This window comes from Eurosta solidaginis, chromosome 5 (genome assembly GCF_040869045.1).
Source record: "Eurosta solidaginis isolate ZX-2024a chromosome 5, ASM4086904v1, whole genome shotgun sequence".
NCBI classification, from domain to species: domain Eukaryota; kingdom Metazoa; phylum Arthropoda; class Insecta; order Diptera; family Tephritidae; genus Eurosta; species Eurosta solidaginis.
The window spans coordinates 222,095,876-222,113,476 of NC_090323.1; the positions used below are offsets into that span (position 1 = coordinate 222,095,876).

Genomic DNA, 17,601 nt, shown 5'->3' on the forward strand with positions numbered 1-17,601 from the left:
AACGGACGGACCGACGGACGTGGCTCAATCAAATTTTTTTTCGATACTGATGATTTTGATATATGGAAGTCTATATCTATCTGGCCTCCTTTATACCTGTACAACCAACAGTTATCCAATCAAAGTTATTATACTCTGTGAGCTCTGCTCAACTGAGTATAATAAAAAAATCGTCATACAATTTTATGTGAACCTCGAAAAGTTTTGGTAAGTTACGAGCTTCGCTAATAATTTGTGCCCAACATTCAAGCACGCACACCGGAACATTGGAACATACGAACGTGTGCTCTTCTTTTTTTTTCCAAAAATTGTTGAGCCATATCAAGGAATATGTCATATAAACATCCAGAAACATGAATGTGCTACATTAATTTTTCTGGCTCAACCTTGTGTGATTGAACACATTCATGAAAATGGCACTGCAAATTATTGCGGTTTTCATATGCGTAGGAAGCTGTAGATTTAAGTAGCCGTGAGAGCTGGCGTGACCTGTTACATAATGACCATAATGGTCGGAGCGACTAAGCTCCAATTAATGATTGAAAGAGTTGCTAAGGCTAAACAATTTTGGGCAATTCTTCCCATTCCAAAATCACTGAGTTCCAATAGGATGCCGTTTTTCCTCTTATAAAGTTGGTCGACTGATATTAGCAATGTATGCCGATAACCGCTCATAATATACTCGTATATAACTATCAAGCCAGCGCTGCGACATACATCCTTTGCAACATCTAGAGCGAATCCGCGATGAATAACGAAATTAAGGAATTGACAGGTGGCCTAAGTAAATCATTTCATGGCCCATCTCTACAATGCATTGCCAAATTCGATTTTACGGTTGCTGAACACAGATATCGAAAAGGATGGCTTTCTCAATTCCAACTTGGCCTTGATGTTTCACAATCATTCGGCCTAGTCTTTAAAAACCTCCCTATCAGTTAACAGGAAAACTTGAGTAAAACTTGAGATATTTTAACGAGATTTGGTATACTGGCGAAGCAGGGGAAATGAACGCAATCATAAGATAACCACGCCCTCTTTTTTACGATACCGAAAATTTCGAAGAATGGAAAAAATGAGATAATTCATTACCAAAGATCGATAAACTAATGATGCTATGTGTATTGGTCTTATGAAAAGAAATAGAAATTTGGAAAATCTGCAGAGATCCGCCTACATTTAGAAGAAAAAAATGTGAAAGTATTTCAAGCTATAAATCCAAGCCGTTGAAAAAATCATGTTGCAATATTTCAGGGAGGTTGGCCTTACTATCAAGGATACATGCATTTTATAAAATTAAGAAAAAAAATCGATATCGAAATTTTGACAATTGGAAAAGATAATTTAATTCACCGTCAAAGATTGATAAATTGATGAAACTCGATTTATGGGTTGACTTGTCAAAAAATAGAAAATTGGTAAAATTTGGAAAATGGGCATGGAGGAAGTAAATTAATATTTTTGAAAGCCATAAATCAAAAACAATTGAGCATTTTGCGTAAAAGTTTTCCTCGTTATTATATACATATGCATCTTGCTAAACTAACAAAATGGGTGGGTGATCACGCCCACTTAAAAAATTCCTTCTATTTCAATTCAAATTAACTTTTTAATTATTAGAAAAAGAAACATTATCTATCCCAAATTATTATTATAGGCCAAGAGCTCGAATTCGATACATGAATACTTAATCGATGGGCCAATAAAAACAAAAACAATTAAAAAAAAATAAAAGTAAGGCGCGATAACCTCCGAAGAGATTTTAGGCCGAGATTCTCTTCCAATTTTCGTTTTAATTTTTCCTATAAATTGGACGGACGGGACCTACTTGTTTTATGCCGTCTCCGAACGGCATCTGCAAGGCAGATACATTTTCACTGAGAGCTATTCAGGGCTTACCAAACACTGCCGAGGGGCGAACCTGCTTAGACAATTTTTCTTTTAATTGAAAAAAATTTTTTCTAAGATTTTTTTTTTACTTTGCCCGGGGCTTGAACTCGTGATCGTCGGTGTGGTAGGCGGAGCACGCTGCCGTCACACCACGGCGGCCGCAAAAACAATTACCACTATATAATATCAAGTATTTCACAAATGCTCAGCTTTAAACTCACTCTCTGAAAAGAATGCCCTCATATAGAACGTCCTTAAGTTCCAGTAGAAATGCTTCGGACACAGATCAAGAACCGTAGCTATAACGAACCATTCTATTGTATTTTGTGCTAATAAAATTTAACTACTAATATGCGAAACAATGATGAGTTAAAAATTTCAACTATAATTATTTTAACACTTTTTCGTAGAATCTTTCAAATGGTTCCCAAACATACATTATGGAAGATAAGGAATCCAATTGCAAACCAGCAGGGAACTCTGCTCATATTTCTATTGACGTTGAAAACAACCAGCATCTGCGTATCACTAATGGTGGCGAACAAGAACAATGTAATGTGGACCCAAAAGAGGAAAAGTTTTCAACCTCCACAACACAGCTCCACACAACATCCAAAAAGAGCTGTAAATGCAAAAATTCAATCTTCCTAATCCTAACAATATGTATCACAGCGACTATAGGTGCGTTTGCGTGGTACTACTTCGGTTGGATGATTGGACTGCCAGCACTTGGCGCTGCTATTTTGGCTGTTTTGCTGGTTGCTTTAGGATGGCGTTGGTTCTACATAGCTGCAGTTACATCTAAGCGCGACACAACGTAAGTTTTGTCAATAAGTTTAACTATTTTCAAAAAAAATATACATAATTTTTTAAATTTTTTAGTGCATTATGGGCTTACATAAAACTACTCATACTAATTAAAAAATGGGAACGAAAAAATTTAACAATTGGTGATTTATTTCAAATGATAGTTGAAAAACAACCTGAAAAGACAGCGCTACTTAGTGAGACACAGTCTTGGACATTTCGTCAACTTAATGAATACTCCAATCGCATTGCGGACGTATTTCACAATCATGGCTACAATAAGGGTACAGTTATAGGATTAATGTTAGAAAATCGTGTAGAGTTTGTTGGCACTTGGTTGGGTCTTTCCAAACTTGGTATTGTTACAGCGCTAATTAATACGAATTTAAAAGGACCAGCGCTAGTTCATAGCATTACCGTGGCTAAATGTTCAGCCGTCATATATGGTGAAGATTTCGTAGAGGCAATTGAAAATATTGCAACAAAGATTTCGTCGAAATTATATCAATTGAATAATGAAAAAAATAAGTCCGTTATTCAGTCGGCAAAAGATTTAACAACATTACTTAGCACAGCCGCACATAATAGGGTGCCAAGCACTGCTCAACATCCAAATCATCATGATAAACTGATGTATATTTATACTTCCGGCACAACGGGTCTACCAAAAGCAGCGGTAATTTCACACTCAAGGTAGGTATTAAGCTAAACATATGCGAGCGTTTCAATAAACTTAGTAGTATATATTACAAACATTGTTTCAACTGGCATCTAGTAAATTTTAATTTGTCTCTTAGAAGCCCTTTAGTAGTTTTTTGTTAGGGACTTAGTTCACCTTACAGGCAGATGTATAACTTTCTGAAACTTAATCTCAGATCTTAAGCAAACGCAAGTGTCTTTACAAGAGTTAATAAGACTCGTATTATAGTATGGGCATATTGTATTATTGCCCAACATTCTGAAGGTGCTAGTGTTAAGTCCCGTGTAAAGCTGAACCATAACACTTAAGAAAAGAACCCCCAGTAGGTTAGGGGGCTTAGAATATACACGCGGAAGGTATGCCTGTCGTAAGAGGCGACTAAAATACCAAGTTGTAGCGCAACTCTTTCAAGGGATTGTCAGCGCATTATATAGCTTCTCCAACCCAATTGTCAATCGCACCAAACTGTGGCGAATCCTTTCATTAACAGCCGAGGCTCTGGCAACCCCAAGTTCCTCATGGATCTAGGTCATACTAAATCGTTCCGGAGATGATCGGGCTAGTACCTCAATGGTGCTTGTTACCCGAGCGTACCGGACCTGCATCCAGCAAAGGACCTTAAACATCGATAACACTCCCCAGGTCGTTCGGACAATTTTGCATCCAAAGTACAGTGGCGCAACGTAGTCCTCAAACTTGCAGCACTTGGCGTACAGACCAAAATAGGGATTGTACCTGAAGTCCAGGGCCGTAAGAAATTTTCAAATCTCTTAGCAAGAAGCATTTTCCGGCCACTTGTATGCAACGCCTCCCAAATAGGGTCACCGAGTCTAAGGGAAACACATTGGAGAAAACTGCAGGAGAGGAGCTGCGCTTAGAGCTGCCACGAGATGGTTTCGAGGGGTGACGGCGCTTTGAAAAACTTTCTACAAATCAAAAAAAGTGTCTAAAATTATTATGTTACTTTTCACGTGGCATGGACCTTCGGTCGGTAGGCGGAGCATGCTACCACCACACCACGGCGGTCACTTACCGTAAAGGAGAGAAATGAAATGCTGAACAAACAGATTCTGCTGAATACCTAGAAAGCTGGGCATCCCAACAGACATCTGATTAAAGAGGCGCCGTTAAGCAGCACCTTAAAATACACACACGGGTCTACGGACCTGAGAAAAATTTGCGTAACTAAATGCTGCACAGGCACAATATGATGAGATATGGTATCTTAGAGCTCACCAGTTACATCTAAAAATTCATGGGCAGGCCAGCAGCCTTTCCGCAGAGAACTCCCTTTTGGGGTGTCACCAAATTGTTGCAGGAGTTGCAAGGAGACTTCTCAGCGAGATAAGCATCGCTCTAACTGACAATCTGAATAAAATAAAATAAACGTAAGGCGCGATAACATCTCAAGAGATTTTAGGCCGAGCTTCTCTTCCAATTTGCGTCGTGCTCCTTTTAAATTTTTCCTATAAATTGACGGGAAGGGACCTACTTGTTTTATGACGACCCCGAACGGCATCTGCAAGGCAGATGAGTTTTCATTGAGAGCTTTTCATGGAATAAATACACTCGGACTGCTTGCCAAACACTGCCGATGGGTGACCCCGCTTAGAAAAATTTTCTTCTAATTGAAAAAACTTGTTTCTAAAATTTTGTTGTTGTTTTGCCCGGGGCGTGAACCCAGGATCTTCGGTGTGGTAAGCGGAGAACGCTACCGCGGCCGCCAATCTGAGTACTGTGAAGGTTGAATTCGTAACTATCCTTCTGGAATACCTTTGTAGGGCCTGCAGGCGGTGTAGTATGGCACCACCTAACTTTATGTGATTGGCCTATTATTATTTACATTTATTTACTAGAAAATAAAATATTTAAGTTTTTTTCTTTTCGGTATATTTTCTAGGTATATATTTATAGCGGCAGGTATCCACCACGCCTTAAACTTCAGCAACAAAGACATATACTACACTCCTTTGCCGCTCTACCATACCGCAGGCGGTGTTATGAGTATGGGACAAGCTTTACTTTTTGGATCAACAGTGGCTATTCGGAAAAAATTTTCTGCTTCGGAATATTTCGCCGACTGTGTACGCTATAACTGCACGGTAAGTCAAAAGCAGTGTTACAAATTCTTGCAGAATTTTTCGCCAAAGCAGGTAACAAATTGATGTATGTTGGAACGATTCTCCGTCGATTTTCGAAAATCGATACTATGGTGGGAAACGCTAAAACCGGTTTGTCTACAAAAAAATTTTAAAATCAACACAACAAAATGAATCAAGTAACATATTCTATGAAAATTAGCAAAACTCTCCAAAATTTCGAAAACATCTCAGTTCTGTAACATATTTGTATATCTTTTATGAAAACGAAATCATATATGACGTTTGATCTGAATCTCAAAATGGGTAAGTCCCTAAAAGGGGAAGGGATGGAGCCATCAATAGGTATACTGAAATGATTAGGATGTCGATCTGATTTGATATAGCCATGTCTGTCTATCCGTATGCTTGTCTTAACGCAAATTAACCCCAAATTTTTTAGATATCTTGATGAAGTTTGGTGTTTGTACGTTTATATTTGGGTAGATACATGTTATCCCTCAATCATGTGTACCGAATCCAGAAAAGTTTAAGCCTTTGTGTCTAAGGAGATATTGGTGCTTATACCATAAGGAACATTTCTTACTAACATTACGAAATTTCGTCACTTTTTCAAATTTTTTCCGAAAACATCAGAAATTTCCTACGAGTTTTTGCAACATATTGCTCAAGTTGTACTGTGAAATTTCTTTTCTGGAGTAGAAATACTATGGACGAGTATGTGGCGGAGAGTAGAAGTGTTGTTATGAAATGTATAGTTTGTACAGGGAGCAATATTTCCTAAGACACCCAAGTTACAACTCTACCAAATTTTTTAAAACTTGACCAAAGACCACCGGTGACTCCTTAATCTTTAAGTGCGTATGAAAAACAAGTAAAGGTGTCCAAGTTCGGGTGTAACCGAACATTATATACTCAGCGTGAGCCTCAATTGTACATTTCATTTCAGATAAATTACTTTTCTAAATAACACGTGGACCACCCGTTTAAAAAAATGTCACCCCATTTCCTCTTACAATAAAACTTGATAAGTGAAATATCATTGATTCAAAAATAAATTATAGCGCATTACAACCCTTTTAAATTTGTTTTATATCTAAGTTGCCGTGGTCCTTAACCGATCCCGTCCATTTTTACTAGAAATATTTTCTGCTATAAGGAAAATATGGGTACCCAATTTCATATTATTATTAATATTATTATCCGATAATTTTTCTTCCAGTTATGGCTCCCGAAACATAGAAAATTGCTTAGTCATAAAAGGGGCGGTGCCAGTGAAGTGTTTCCTATTTATTGTTATAAATCCACTTGGGAAATTAAATACCATTGATATAAAGCTCTTTTTTGCAAAGATATAGCTTATTTTATTCGTCCAAGACCCTTTTAAAAATCTTTTATATAAAGTGGGCCTGGGTCTTAGCCGATTTCGTAAATTTTTCTTCATAGCATTCCGTATAGTAAAGGCAACCTCTCTGCCAAATTTTGTTACGATATGTTTAACGATTTTTGATTTATGATTAATAATATTTGTAAAATTGATTTTATCACAAGTGGGCGGCGACACGCCCGTTTTAAAAAATGTTTCCACATGTTACCAGAAGTCTCAATATCAGTCCACCTGTCGAATTTCAACATTCTAGGTGTATTATTTACTAATTTATCAAGTTTTTTGTGTTTTCCAAAATGTTATATATATAAAAAGTGGGCGTGATTATCATCCGATTTCGGTCATTTTCAATACCAATCTATTACACAAGTATACACGGTTTTGGATCTAGGCAACTAAAAGTGGTTTTTCAGACAATTTATGTCGCTGAATCCGATTCTTCATTCCGTTTTATAAGATTGATTCTAGTTTTTAATACAGTCAATAAATTAATTTTTAAAGATTTTTGTTAAATAATATTCATTTTATTAACTTAAAAGTAACAAATCAGAAATCAAGATTGGTGGAACTTTGCCATTTGTATTGTTTAGTATCTGTTTCGCGTATTAGAGTCCAGCAGTAGCCGCTCATCATGCCGTCATCCCAAAATCCTTGGTATCGTCTTTCAATGTTGGCTATATCTTGGTGTAGCCGCTCTCCTTGTTCGTCGCTCGTATCACCCAAGCTTTCGGGAAAAAAATCGAAATGGGAATGCAGAAAATGCATCTTTAGAGACATTCTAGCTCCAATCTTTCGATAATTTTCCAACATGTCGCCAATAATTTCCTTAAAATTAGGGGATTTATGGATTTATGATTACCAAGAAAGTGGTGAACGATATATTGAAAAGATGCCCATGCGGCTGCTTCATCGGGCGTTAAACATTTTGCAAATTTTTTATCAGCCATCAATTTTCTAATATTAGGTCCGACAAATATTCCTTCTTTGATTTTTGCATATGAAAATTTAGGAAACAACTTGACTAAGTACTGATGAAGTTCTTTATAAGGCCTAGTTTAATGTGAAGAGGTGGCAGGAAAATGTCTTGTGGATTTACAAGTGCCTCGGCGGAGATGTTTTGCTTTCCAGGCTCATATTGAGTAAGACCTTGCCATTCTTTTCTCACATAATGATGTTCAGTTGCGCGGCTATCCCACAAGCATAAAAAACAACATAATTTGTTGAATCCAGATTGCATCCCTGTTAAGATACTTGTTGAAATAAATTTCGGTATCCATGACTTATGAGTGTCTGCTACTCTGAAACCAAAGTAGTGCAGATACGCATCTTTGAGCGCATTTGTTATTATTTTGCCACTTTTTTTAATCATATAACAACCACAAACGTAACAAAAATACTTTGAATCAACTTTGCAACACTGTCTCTGCATTTTTATTTGCCTTAATCACTTATATTATTTTAAAGTTACAGCTGAAATAACTTATCAAGCAGTGCCACTATTTAAAAGCTGCTATAACAGCGCAATTGTCCTATCATGCGAGAACTCAGAAACTAGAATCAATCTTAAAAAACTGAATGCAGATTCGAGTTCAGCATATCAAATATAGTTAAGAATCGTTCTTACCTGCTCAGATCCAAAAGTTGACCTGAATTTGTAAACTTGTGTTATGGGTCCAGTTAAGCTCTTGTACCAAATTTGGTGAAGATATCTCAATATTTACTCAAGTTATCGTGTTAACGGACGGACGGATATGGCTCAATCAAACTTTTTTTCGATACTGAAGATTTTGATATATGGAAGTCTATATCTATCTCGATTCCTTTATACCTGTACAACCAACTGTTATCCAAACAAAGTTAATATACCAGTGTGCAAAGCACGCTGAGTTTAGTAAACTCTGACGTTCTTTAATATAGGCATCTTCCGCGAAAATAATCTGAATGAAGTGTGTTAATATTTAGCTCCTTTCTTGAAAGGTGTGAGGTCTCCGGTACAGCCGAGGCCAGTCACATTTTTACTTGTTATTTCTTTCTTGAAAATGAAATAGTATATAATGTTTATCACGAATATCAAAACTATAAGTCTTTAAATGAGAAGAAATGGGCCCACCAATAAATATACTAAAATGATCAGGATGACGAACTGAGTTGATTTAGCCATGACCGTCTGTCTGTCTGTTTGAACGCAAACTACTACCCCAATTTATGAGATATTTTGATTAAACTTGGCAAGTGGGTATATTAAGGTGTCCAGTTAGACATTCTTGGGAACCGCCCGGATCAGATTACTATACCATATATACCCCATACAACCGATTTTAGAGAAAAGAGGATTTTTGTCATATATTCCCAACTTTTTAAGATTGAAGCTTCAAAGTTCACCAAATCCTAACGTATAAAGCACTCATTGTTGTCTGAAAAATTGTATAGATTGGTCGTGTATATAGTATGTATCCTATACTACCGATTGCTCAGATAATTTTTTTTTTTTGTAGAAGCTATACGTTTTACCGAATGATTGCGTTTAAAGTATTTATTGTTGAATGAAAAAATCGGTGGTATTTATAGTAGACTGGGTCGATTTATTAACCGATATCGCACCATTGATTTTTCGATAGGATTTGGGCTTAGGAAAAAAAAGTTCCACTATGCATACCCAAAAAAATAATTTTCGAGCCTGCAAGGAAATGACGAAAGGGTAAATTTTTCAACCAAAACAAAAAGCATACGTATAGGTCATATTTAGTTCTTACTTACTTACTTAATTGGCGCTTAACCGTCTAAACGGTTATGGCCGTCCAACAAGGCGCGCCAGTCGCTCCTTCGCTCCGCCAACCGGCGCCAATTGGTCACACCAAGGGAGTTTAAATCGTTTTCCACCTGGTCCTTCCAACGGAGTGGGGGCTGCCCTCTACCTCTGCTTCCATAGGCGGGTTCCGATAGAAACACTTTCTTGGCCGGAGCATCATCTTTCATTCGCATAACATGGCCTAGCCAGCGCAGCCGCTGCGTTTTAATTCGCTGGACTATGTTGATGTCTGCGTATAGCTCGTACAGCTCATCATTAAATCTTCTTCGGTACTCGCCATCGCCAACGCGTAGAGGTCCATAAATCTTTCGAAGAACTTTTCTCTCGAACACTCCCAAAGCCGCTTCATCTGCTGTTGTCATGGTCCATGCTTCTGCCCCATATAGCAGGACGGGTACGATAAGTGACTTGTAGAGTATGATTTTCGTTCGCCGAGAGAGGACTTTACTTTTCAATTGCCTACCTAGTCCAAAGTAGCATTTATTGGCAAGATTGATTCTTCGCTGGATTTCAGTGCTGATGTTGTTGCTAGTGTTGATGCTGGCTCCCAAATAAACGAAGTCTTTTACTATTTCGAAATTATGGCTGCCAACAGTAGCGTGGTTGCCAAGGCGCATATGCGCTGACTCTTTGCTCGATGACAGCAGGTACTTCGTTTTGTCCTCATTCACCATCAAACCCACCTTTACCGCTTCTTTTTCCAGCTTGGAGTAAGCAGAACTAACAGGGCGGGTGTTTAGGCTGATGATATCAATGTCATCAGCATATGCCAGTAATTGCACGCTTTTATAGTATATTGTTCCAGTGCGGTTAAGTTCTGCAGCTAGTATAATTTTCTCCAGCATCAAATTAAAGAAATCGCACGATAGGGGGTCACCCTGTCTGAAACCTCGTTTAGTTTCGAACGGCTCGGAGAGGTCCTTCCCAATTCTGACTGAGCTGATGGTGTTGCTCAACGTCATTTTGCACAGCCGTATAAGTTTTGCGGGGAAACCAAATTCAGACCCAGCGGCATACAGGCAGCTCCTTTTCGTGCTGTCGAAGGCGGCTTTAAAGTCGACGAAGAGGTGATGTGTGTCGATTCTCTTTTCACGGGTTTTTTCCAAGATTTGGCGCATTGTGAAAATCTGGTCGATGGTAGATTTACCAGGTCTGAAGCCGCACTGATAAGGTCCAATCAGCCGGTTCACGGTGGGCTTCAATCTTTCGCACAATACACTTGAAAGGACCTTATATGCGATACTAAGAAGGCTGATTCCACGATAGTTGGTGCATTTTGCAGTATCCCCCTTCTTGTGGACTGGGCAAAGAACACTTAGAATCCAACCGTCGGGCATGCTTTCGTCCGCCCATATTTTGCTAAGAAGCTGCTGCATACGCCTTACCAACTCCTCGCCGCCGAACTTGAATAGCTCCGCAGGCAATCCATCAGCGCCCACGGCCTTGTTGTTTTTCAATCTGGTTATTGCTATTCTAACTTCGTCATAATCGGGCGGGGGGACATATATTCCATCATCATCGATTGCGGGATCGGGTTCTTCATCTCTGCTCGGTGAATTGCTGCCTCCATTTAGGAGAGCAGAGAAGTGTTCCCTCCATAATCTAAGCACTCTCGGGACATCAGTTACAAGGTCGCCGTTTTCATTCCTACAGGAGTTTGCCCCGGTCTTAAAATCTTCCGTCTGTCGCCATATTTTTTGGTAGAATTTTCGGGCGTTATTCCTGGTGGCTAGCAGCTTACGTGGCGGGTCCCAAGCCCAGCGCACCTCGCACTCACGCCTTTCTGCTTCTTCTTTTTTCTTCCTGAAAAGGCGTCTCGCTTCCCTTTTCAACTCACGATAGCGTTCACACACTCCTCTTGTCGCGCTCGCTTTTAACGTAGCCCTGTAGGCAGCGTCTTTTCTTTCGGTTGCAACGCGGCATTCTTCATCATACCAGTTGTTTTTTCGTGGCCGCCGGTAACCAATTTTTTCCTCGGCGGCAGTATGAAGTGCTTTGGAGATATGCTCCCACTGCTCCTGTATTCCTTCAGGATGAGTTGTGCCCTCAGAGAGCAGATGTGAGAGTCGAGTTGCGAAATCATTGGCAGTCTGTTGTGATTGAAGCTTTTTGACGTCTAGCTTTCCTTGTGTTTTTTGTTCCTTGTTTTTTGCCGCGTTGAGGCGGGTGCGTATTTTGGCTGCAACGAGATAATGGTCCGAATCGATGTTAGGTCCTCGGATCGTTCGCACATCTAAAACACTGGAGGCATGCCGTCCGTCTATCACAACGTGATCGATCTGATTGCGAGTATTTCGATCAGGAGACAGCCATGTAGCTTGATGTATCTTTTTATGCATGAACCTCGTGCTTGATATGACCATGTTTCGAGCACCGGCAAAGTCAATCAGCCTCAGTCCGTTAGTAGAAGTTTCATTGTGTAGGCTGAACTTTCCGACTGTAGGGCCAAAAACACCTTCTTTGCCCACCCTGGCGTTAAAGTAGCCAAGCACGACTTTTATATCATGACGGGGGCAGCGCTCGTATGTGCGTTCTAATTGTTCATAACAAGTGTCTTTCACCTCATCGTCTTTCTCCTCTGTCGTCGCATGGGCGCAGATGAATGATATATTAAAAAATTTTGCTTTTATTCGAATAGCGGCGAGACGCTCGTCCACAGGCGTGAACGCCAGCACTTGGCGACAAAGTCTTTCTCCCACCACGAATCCGACGCCGAAACTGCGCTTATTCGCATGGCCACTCCAATATATGTCACAATTTTTGATCTTCTTTCTTCCTTGCTTCGTCCAACGCATTTCTTGGATGGCGGTGATGTCAGATTTTGCTTTGACGAGGACATCAACCAGCCGGGCATCTGCACCAATCCCATTCAGGGAGCGGACGTTCCAGGTGCATGCCCTCAATTCATTGTCCTTCAAACGTTTGCCATGGTCGTCATCAATAGAAGGTGTATTTATCCGAGGCTTGTTGTTATATTTCATTGGAGTATGGTTTTACGTGGCGGGTCCCAAGCCCAGCGCACAACCCGCTCAGCGGGGGTGAAAATATTACTTGGCACGTTTATATAGCGAGCCGCTTGCTCCAAAACAGACGCCCGCTTGCAGCCGCACCTAGAGGTGTACAGACGCTGCCGATGAAATCTCCCCCGGCTAGCCCTTAAACCGATTATGTCAGAGTGGCCTAGCCAGGTTGTCGCCTTCTCACATTAGCTTACCGCTAAACGGGTGTTTAGCGGCTACCCAGAGGATACTTGGCCGCAAGCGACCGGCAGTAGTGAGCTGCTTGAACCGCATGCAAAAGAATCGCTCTGGCCATTCCCAGGTGAATGGCGGTCAGAAGCTTTCCCCACTTTCGTGGACTTCTACACACGGCCCCACCCTCCTTAGTTCATATAAGTGATAAATGATGATAGCTATCTATCAGCGTGAAACTTAGTGTTCGGATTACCTATTTTTTTTTAAATTTATATTTATTGGAAACGTCGCTATATACAACTGTTCTCTATATATCACACACCTTATATAGTCTGTTATTCGGAACAGCCGAAGACAGTCCTTACACCACTTGTTTGTTCTTGTTTAATGGGCCTTACTTAACATTAAATACCTACTGGATAGTCACATTTGAATCTTAAATGAACCCAAAACAATTTTCCTCATACACTTCTACGGCAAAATAACTTAGTTTGTAACATTAGTTTTAGTATTAGTATTTTCATTTATGTGATATCATCTATAAACTAATTTCTAAACATTTCTTGGCAGATTGCCCAATATATTGGCGAAATGGCACGATATATCTTGGCGACACCACCAACGGAATATGACCGTAAACACAAAATACGCATGATCTTCGGCAATGGTTTGCGACCGCAAATATGGACTCGATTTGTCGAACGTTTCGGTATACCCAAAGTTGGTGAATTTTATGGCGCGACCGAGGGAAATGCGAATATTATGAATAACGACAATACTGTTGGTGCAATCGGTTTTGTATCACGCACCTTACCACAAATCTATCCTATTTCAATTATTAAAGCTGATCCATTTACTGGTGAACCAATACGTAATGCAAATGGTTTCTGTCAACGTTGTGAACCCGGCGAGTCAGGTGTATTTATTGGCAAAATAATCAAAGGAAATCCATCACGTGATTTTCTCGGTTATGCCGATGAAAATGCGTCGAAAAAGAAAATCGCTCATAATGTATTCAAAAAAGGTGATATGGCTTTTCTATCTGGTGACTTGTTGACATCAGATGAGCGTGGTTATCTCTATTTTATGGATCGTACTGGTGACACGTTTCGTTGGAAAGGAGAGAATGTATCAACAAGTGAAGTAGAGGCTCAAGTGAGTAACGTTGTAAATTATAAAGATACAATTGTGTATGGAGTCGCTGTGCCGTATACGGAAGGACGTGCTGGTATGGCTTCAATTTATGATCCAGAACGTGAAGTTGATCTTGATCAATTCACTGAAAATTTATCTAAGCTCTTACCTACATATGCTAGACCGCAATTTATACGATTTTTAACAAAGATTGATTTAACGGGTACATGTAAGCTGCGTAAGGTTGATTTGCAAAAAGAAGGCTATAATCCAAATATTATTACGGATGCATTGTATTATCGTACAAATTCGGGCAAATACGAATTATTGACTAGTCAAATCTATGATAAGATAAATAAGGGTGAGCTTCGATTTTAAGTAATGATTTTTCAGATTTTAAGATTTTACATTAAGCATAATTAGCTGTGTAGTTGTTAAGAAATTTGTCGGTCTTAAATGTAATATCTTGTAAATTAGTTGACGATATTTGTATTAGAAGTACAGACTATGCATGTTAAAATGAAGAAGAACACCCAGCTTGCCAAATGCATTTGACATTAAAGCTTTGATAGATCCTACACATATTGTTGTTAAAATTTGCATAAATAAAGATTTGTTAATAGCGAAAATTTAACGCTATTTCAGGTATAACCACTAAAAGTTTTGATTTTATATTTTTAAATAGCAATCGGTAGCACTTTATTTAACACAAAATATAATCGCAGCAAACATTCGGATTCAGGAAAGTGGCATAAAAATACTTAAATCGGAGCTTCCGCTCTTTACGGTCTCATTTAAGAGCCGGAAATTAGTACATTTCCTTTCTAACAATGGTCGTCCGTTATGGATCTTATTTCATACTGTAACGAATTTTGGGAAATTCTGGTTATTTTGCAACTTCTGCTATCGTTTGAATCGCTGAACTGTCGAATAAATAAATCAAATATTCAGTATAGCAATATTTCCTTTATTAAGACTACTTTGGGAGTAGTGCAATTACAATACTCGCATAGTTCGCTAAAGCGTGTTAAAATCAAAACTGACTGATTATTGCTTGCACCGCGCTGCTTTTGTGCGCTCAGTTAGCCTCGTTCACCTACTTCGTCTAAGGTCTAGACTTTTCATGAACATGCCATCTGTAACAGTTGTATCTCTAGTTATTTAGCTATATACATGAATATCTGCAGTTTATGTCTTGCTTCTAGCTATATGCTGGTATATGTGTGAGTAACGATTTTGGCTCTTAGCTGATGATAACGTGATGTGTGATTGTTTCTCTTTCTTCTTCACTCTTACATGCTGACTACATATGTGTATATGAAATAATGTCATTGCTTCAAGCTGCTGGTCATGCGTGTATAATATCTTCGTCGCCTTCTATGTACGTGTGTAAATGGCTTACTGTTGTTGTGTTTATTTACTAGCAGCATAGTGATGTCAGAAATGCTATTATTCGCTACAATACATTATGTGCTTATAACTTACTTCTTATAAGAATAACTCTTTTCGGAGTTATTTTTATTCATTATAAAAGGATTGCTCCACTCGAGAAGGATTTTTGACGCTGGGCATTAAAAATTAGGTAGCGTATTGGGAGACCTTGTTGGAGAATATTTATTCAGAAGTTGCTTTGTTTTCTGAATCTGCTTGGCATAAGGCTAAAATTTTTCATCATATCCGAGTAATAAAATATCTTATATGATCATATTTTTGAAGCTCATAATCTGCACATGTTTCGAACTATTATCGGATTCCTAAATTATGAGCGCTTCTAGAATATTTGAGCGGATGTTTACACGCTACAAACATTCAGCGATATAAAAGGAACAGAAAAAAGTCCTAAATTGGACCATTTAAGCTCTCTATGAGGGTCATTTGCAAGATGAAATGAACATATATCCCTTTTTTCTATGGTCTTCCGATGTGAGCCAAATTTCATGTAGCATATGAAGCTAAATATGAGTCATATTTGACACAAGTTTTGCCGCATAATTTCATGTAGCATATGAAGCTAAATATTAGTCATATTTGACACTTTTTTTGCCACATAATTTCATATATCATATGAGGCTAAATATAAGTCATATTTGATACCTGTTTTCCAGCATAATTTCTACTATCGCTGCAGCAGTGTGTCCGTGAACTAAAAACCACCCCAATTTTAACCAACCGTCGCACACCCCAGGACCGCTTTGGCGTTCCATATCTATCGTTTTAATAGAGCTTTCTGTTGTTCCTGCGTTCAGGTCCCGTTTTTTGCGCTATGTGTGGTTTTTCCGCAGTTTCTGTATTGTTGCCACTTTCCTGGCCCCTTAGAGTTTTCACTATAACTTCATCGACATTAATTTTGCCGACTCTTTCCTCAAGCATTTGTCAGCTCTGGCTTCATCTCGAGCATTTGAAGAAATTGTGTTCAGCGTCGTCCCCGTCTTCATCGCCATAAACGTACTCAGGATCTGCTACTGATCTGGATTCTTCTTACGAAGTGTGTTTGTCTGCAGCTCGGGGCCGTACAGTAACGTGGATAAAATGATGTCCATGAGTAGCTTGCTTTTGCTTTCTATTGGTCTTTCTATGGTTTCTAACAGCCTGCTTAGCAATAATACTTGTTTAAATGCCTTCTCCATCGGATGTTGAATTTGCGGCCAATATGTTAGTGGGGAGTCTAACCTTACTTCTAGATAGTTCACTACTTTCTTTGTATTATGTTATGTATCCAGAAAATGTTTTAAAGCTAACTTCGAGAGGTATATGTTTTTAAGGGGTATAAAATCTCTTCCAATTTGCGTCGTGCTCCTTTAAATTACTCTACAAAGTAGCGGGATTTCACCATTATGTTTTATGCCGACTCGTAATGGCAGATGACTTTCACTGACAAGCTTCCATGGCAGCAATATATTTGAAGTGTTTGCCAAGTCACTGCCGAGCCCCATTTAGAAAAACTTTTTATAAATTTTCGATGTTGCGTTGTCCGAGAGTTGAACCCAGGACCTTCGGTGTGGTAGGCAGGGTACGCTGTCATCTCACCTCAGTAGCCGTCAGGAGTATAAACCCTGTTTTTTCTGAAACCAGCTGTAGGCCACACGAGTCTTGCTACTCATTTGTATGTATTTTTACTTGATTGAGCTTTGTGCGTGCATCGTCTATGTTCCGGGCTGTAATGACTGCAGAAATGCCACCTGTATATCTAACTAAGAATGGATCAGCAGGCACTAATCAGGACCAAGAATTGATCTCTGTACTGTGGCCCATGTGACTTTTATGGTACGCTGACCCTCTGAGGTGGGATGCATAGGGATATATGATCACTGAGGTAGCTTCCGATGTCGCGTTTAAGGTAGCATGGTATTTGAAATCACTGCTCAGCATGCCTGCCCATCTCACGCTGTTGAAAGAGTCTCTTAGCTAAGATTGCAAAGAGGACAGTTCACTTCGATTTAGCATTACCTCGTTGTGCTACTTCTACACTTGTAAGGACGTTTTCAGAAAATCGGACGAGAAAGCTCCTCGCTCCAGGACCACCGTATCCAGTTTTAGCAACTTCATTTATATAAATGAACGTCCCCACTACTACCTGGTTT

At 39.3% G+C, this 17,601-nt stretch overlaps 2 protein-coding genes across 15 annotated transcripts in view; one reads left to right on the plus strand and one right to left on the minus strand.

The window, feature by feature from the left end:
* The window catches only part of LOC137252564 (long-chain fatty acid transport protein 1-like), a 59,501-nt gene extending 44,847 nt beyond the window's left edge, over positions 1-14,654 (plus strand). For all 5 annotated transcript variants that reach the window (XM_067788482.1, XM_067788480.1, XM_067788477.1 and 2 more), the window contains 4 exons: positions 2,301-2,707; positions 2,773-3,390; positions 5,298-5,499; positions 13,457-14,654. In XM_067788482.1, coding sequence (XP_067644583.1) covers positions 2,301-2,707; positions 2,773-3,390; positions 5,298-5,499; positions 13,457-14,398 — 2,169 coding nt within the window. In that variant the 3' untranslated portion in view covers positions 14,399-14,654. The remainder of the gene's footprint in view (positions 1-2,300; positions 2,708-2,772; positions 3,391-5,297; positions 5,500-13,456) is intronic.
* The window catches only part of LOC137252567 (serine-rich adhesin for platelets), a 370,986-nt gene that overhangs the window by 244,518 nt on the left and 108,867 nt on the right, over positions 1-17,601 (minus strand). The gene's annotated exons all lie outside the window — the stretch shown is intronic.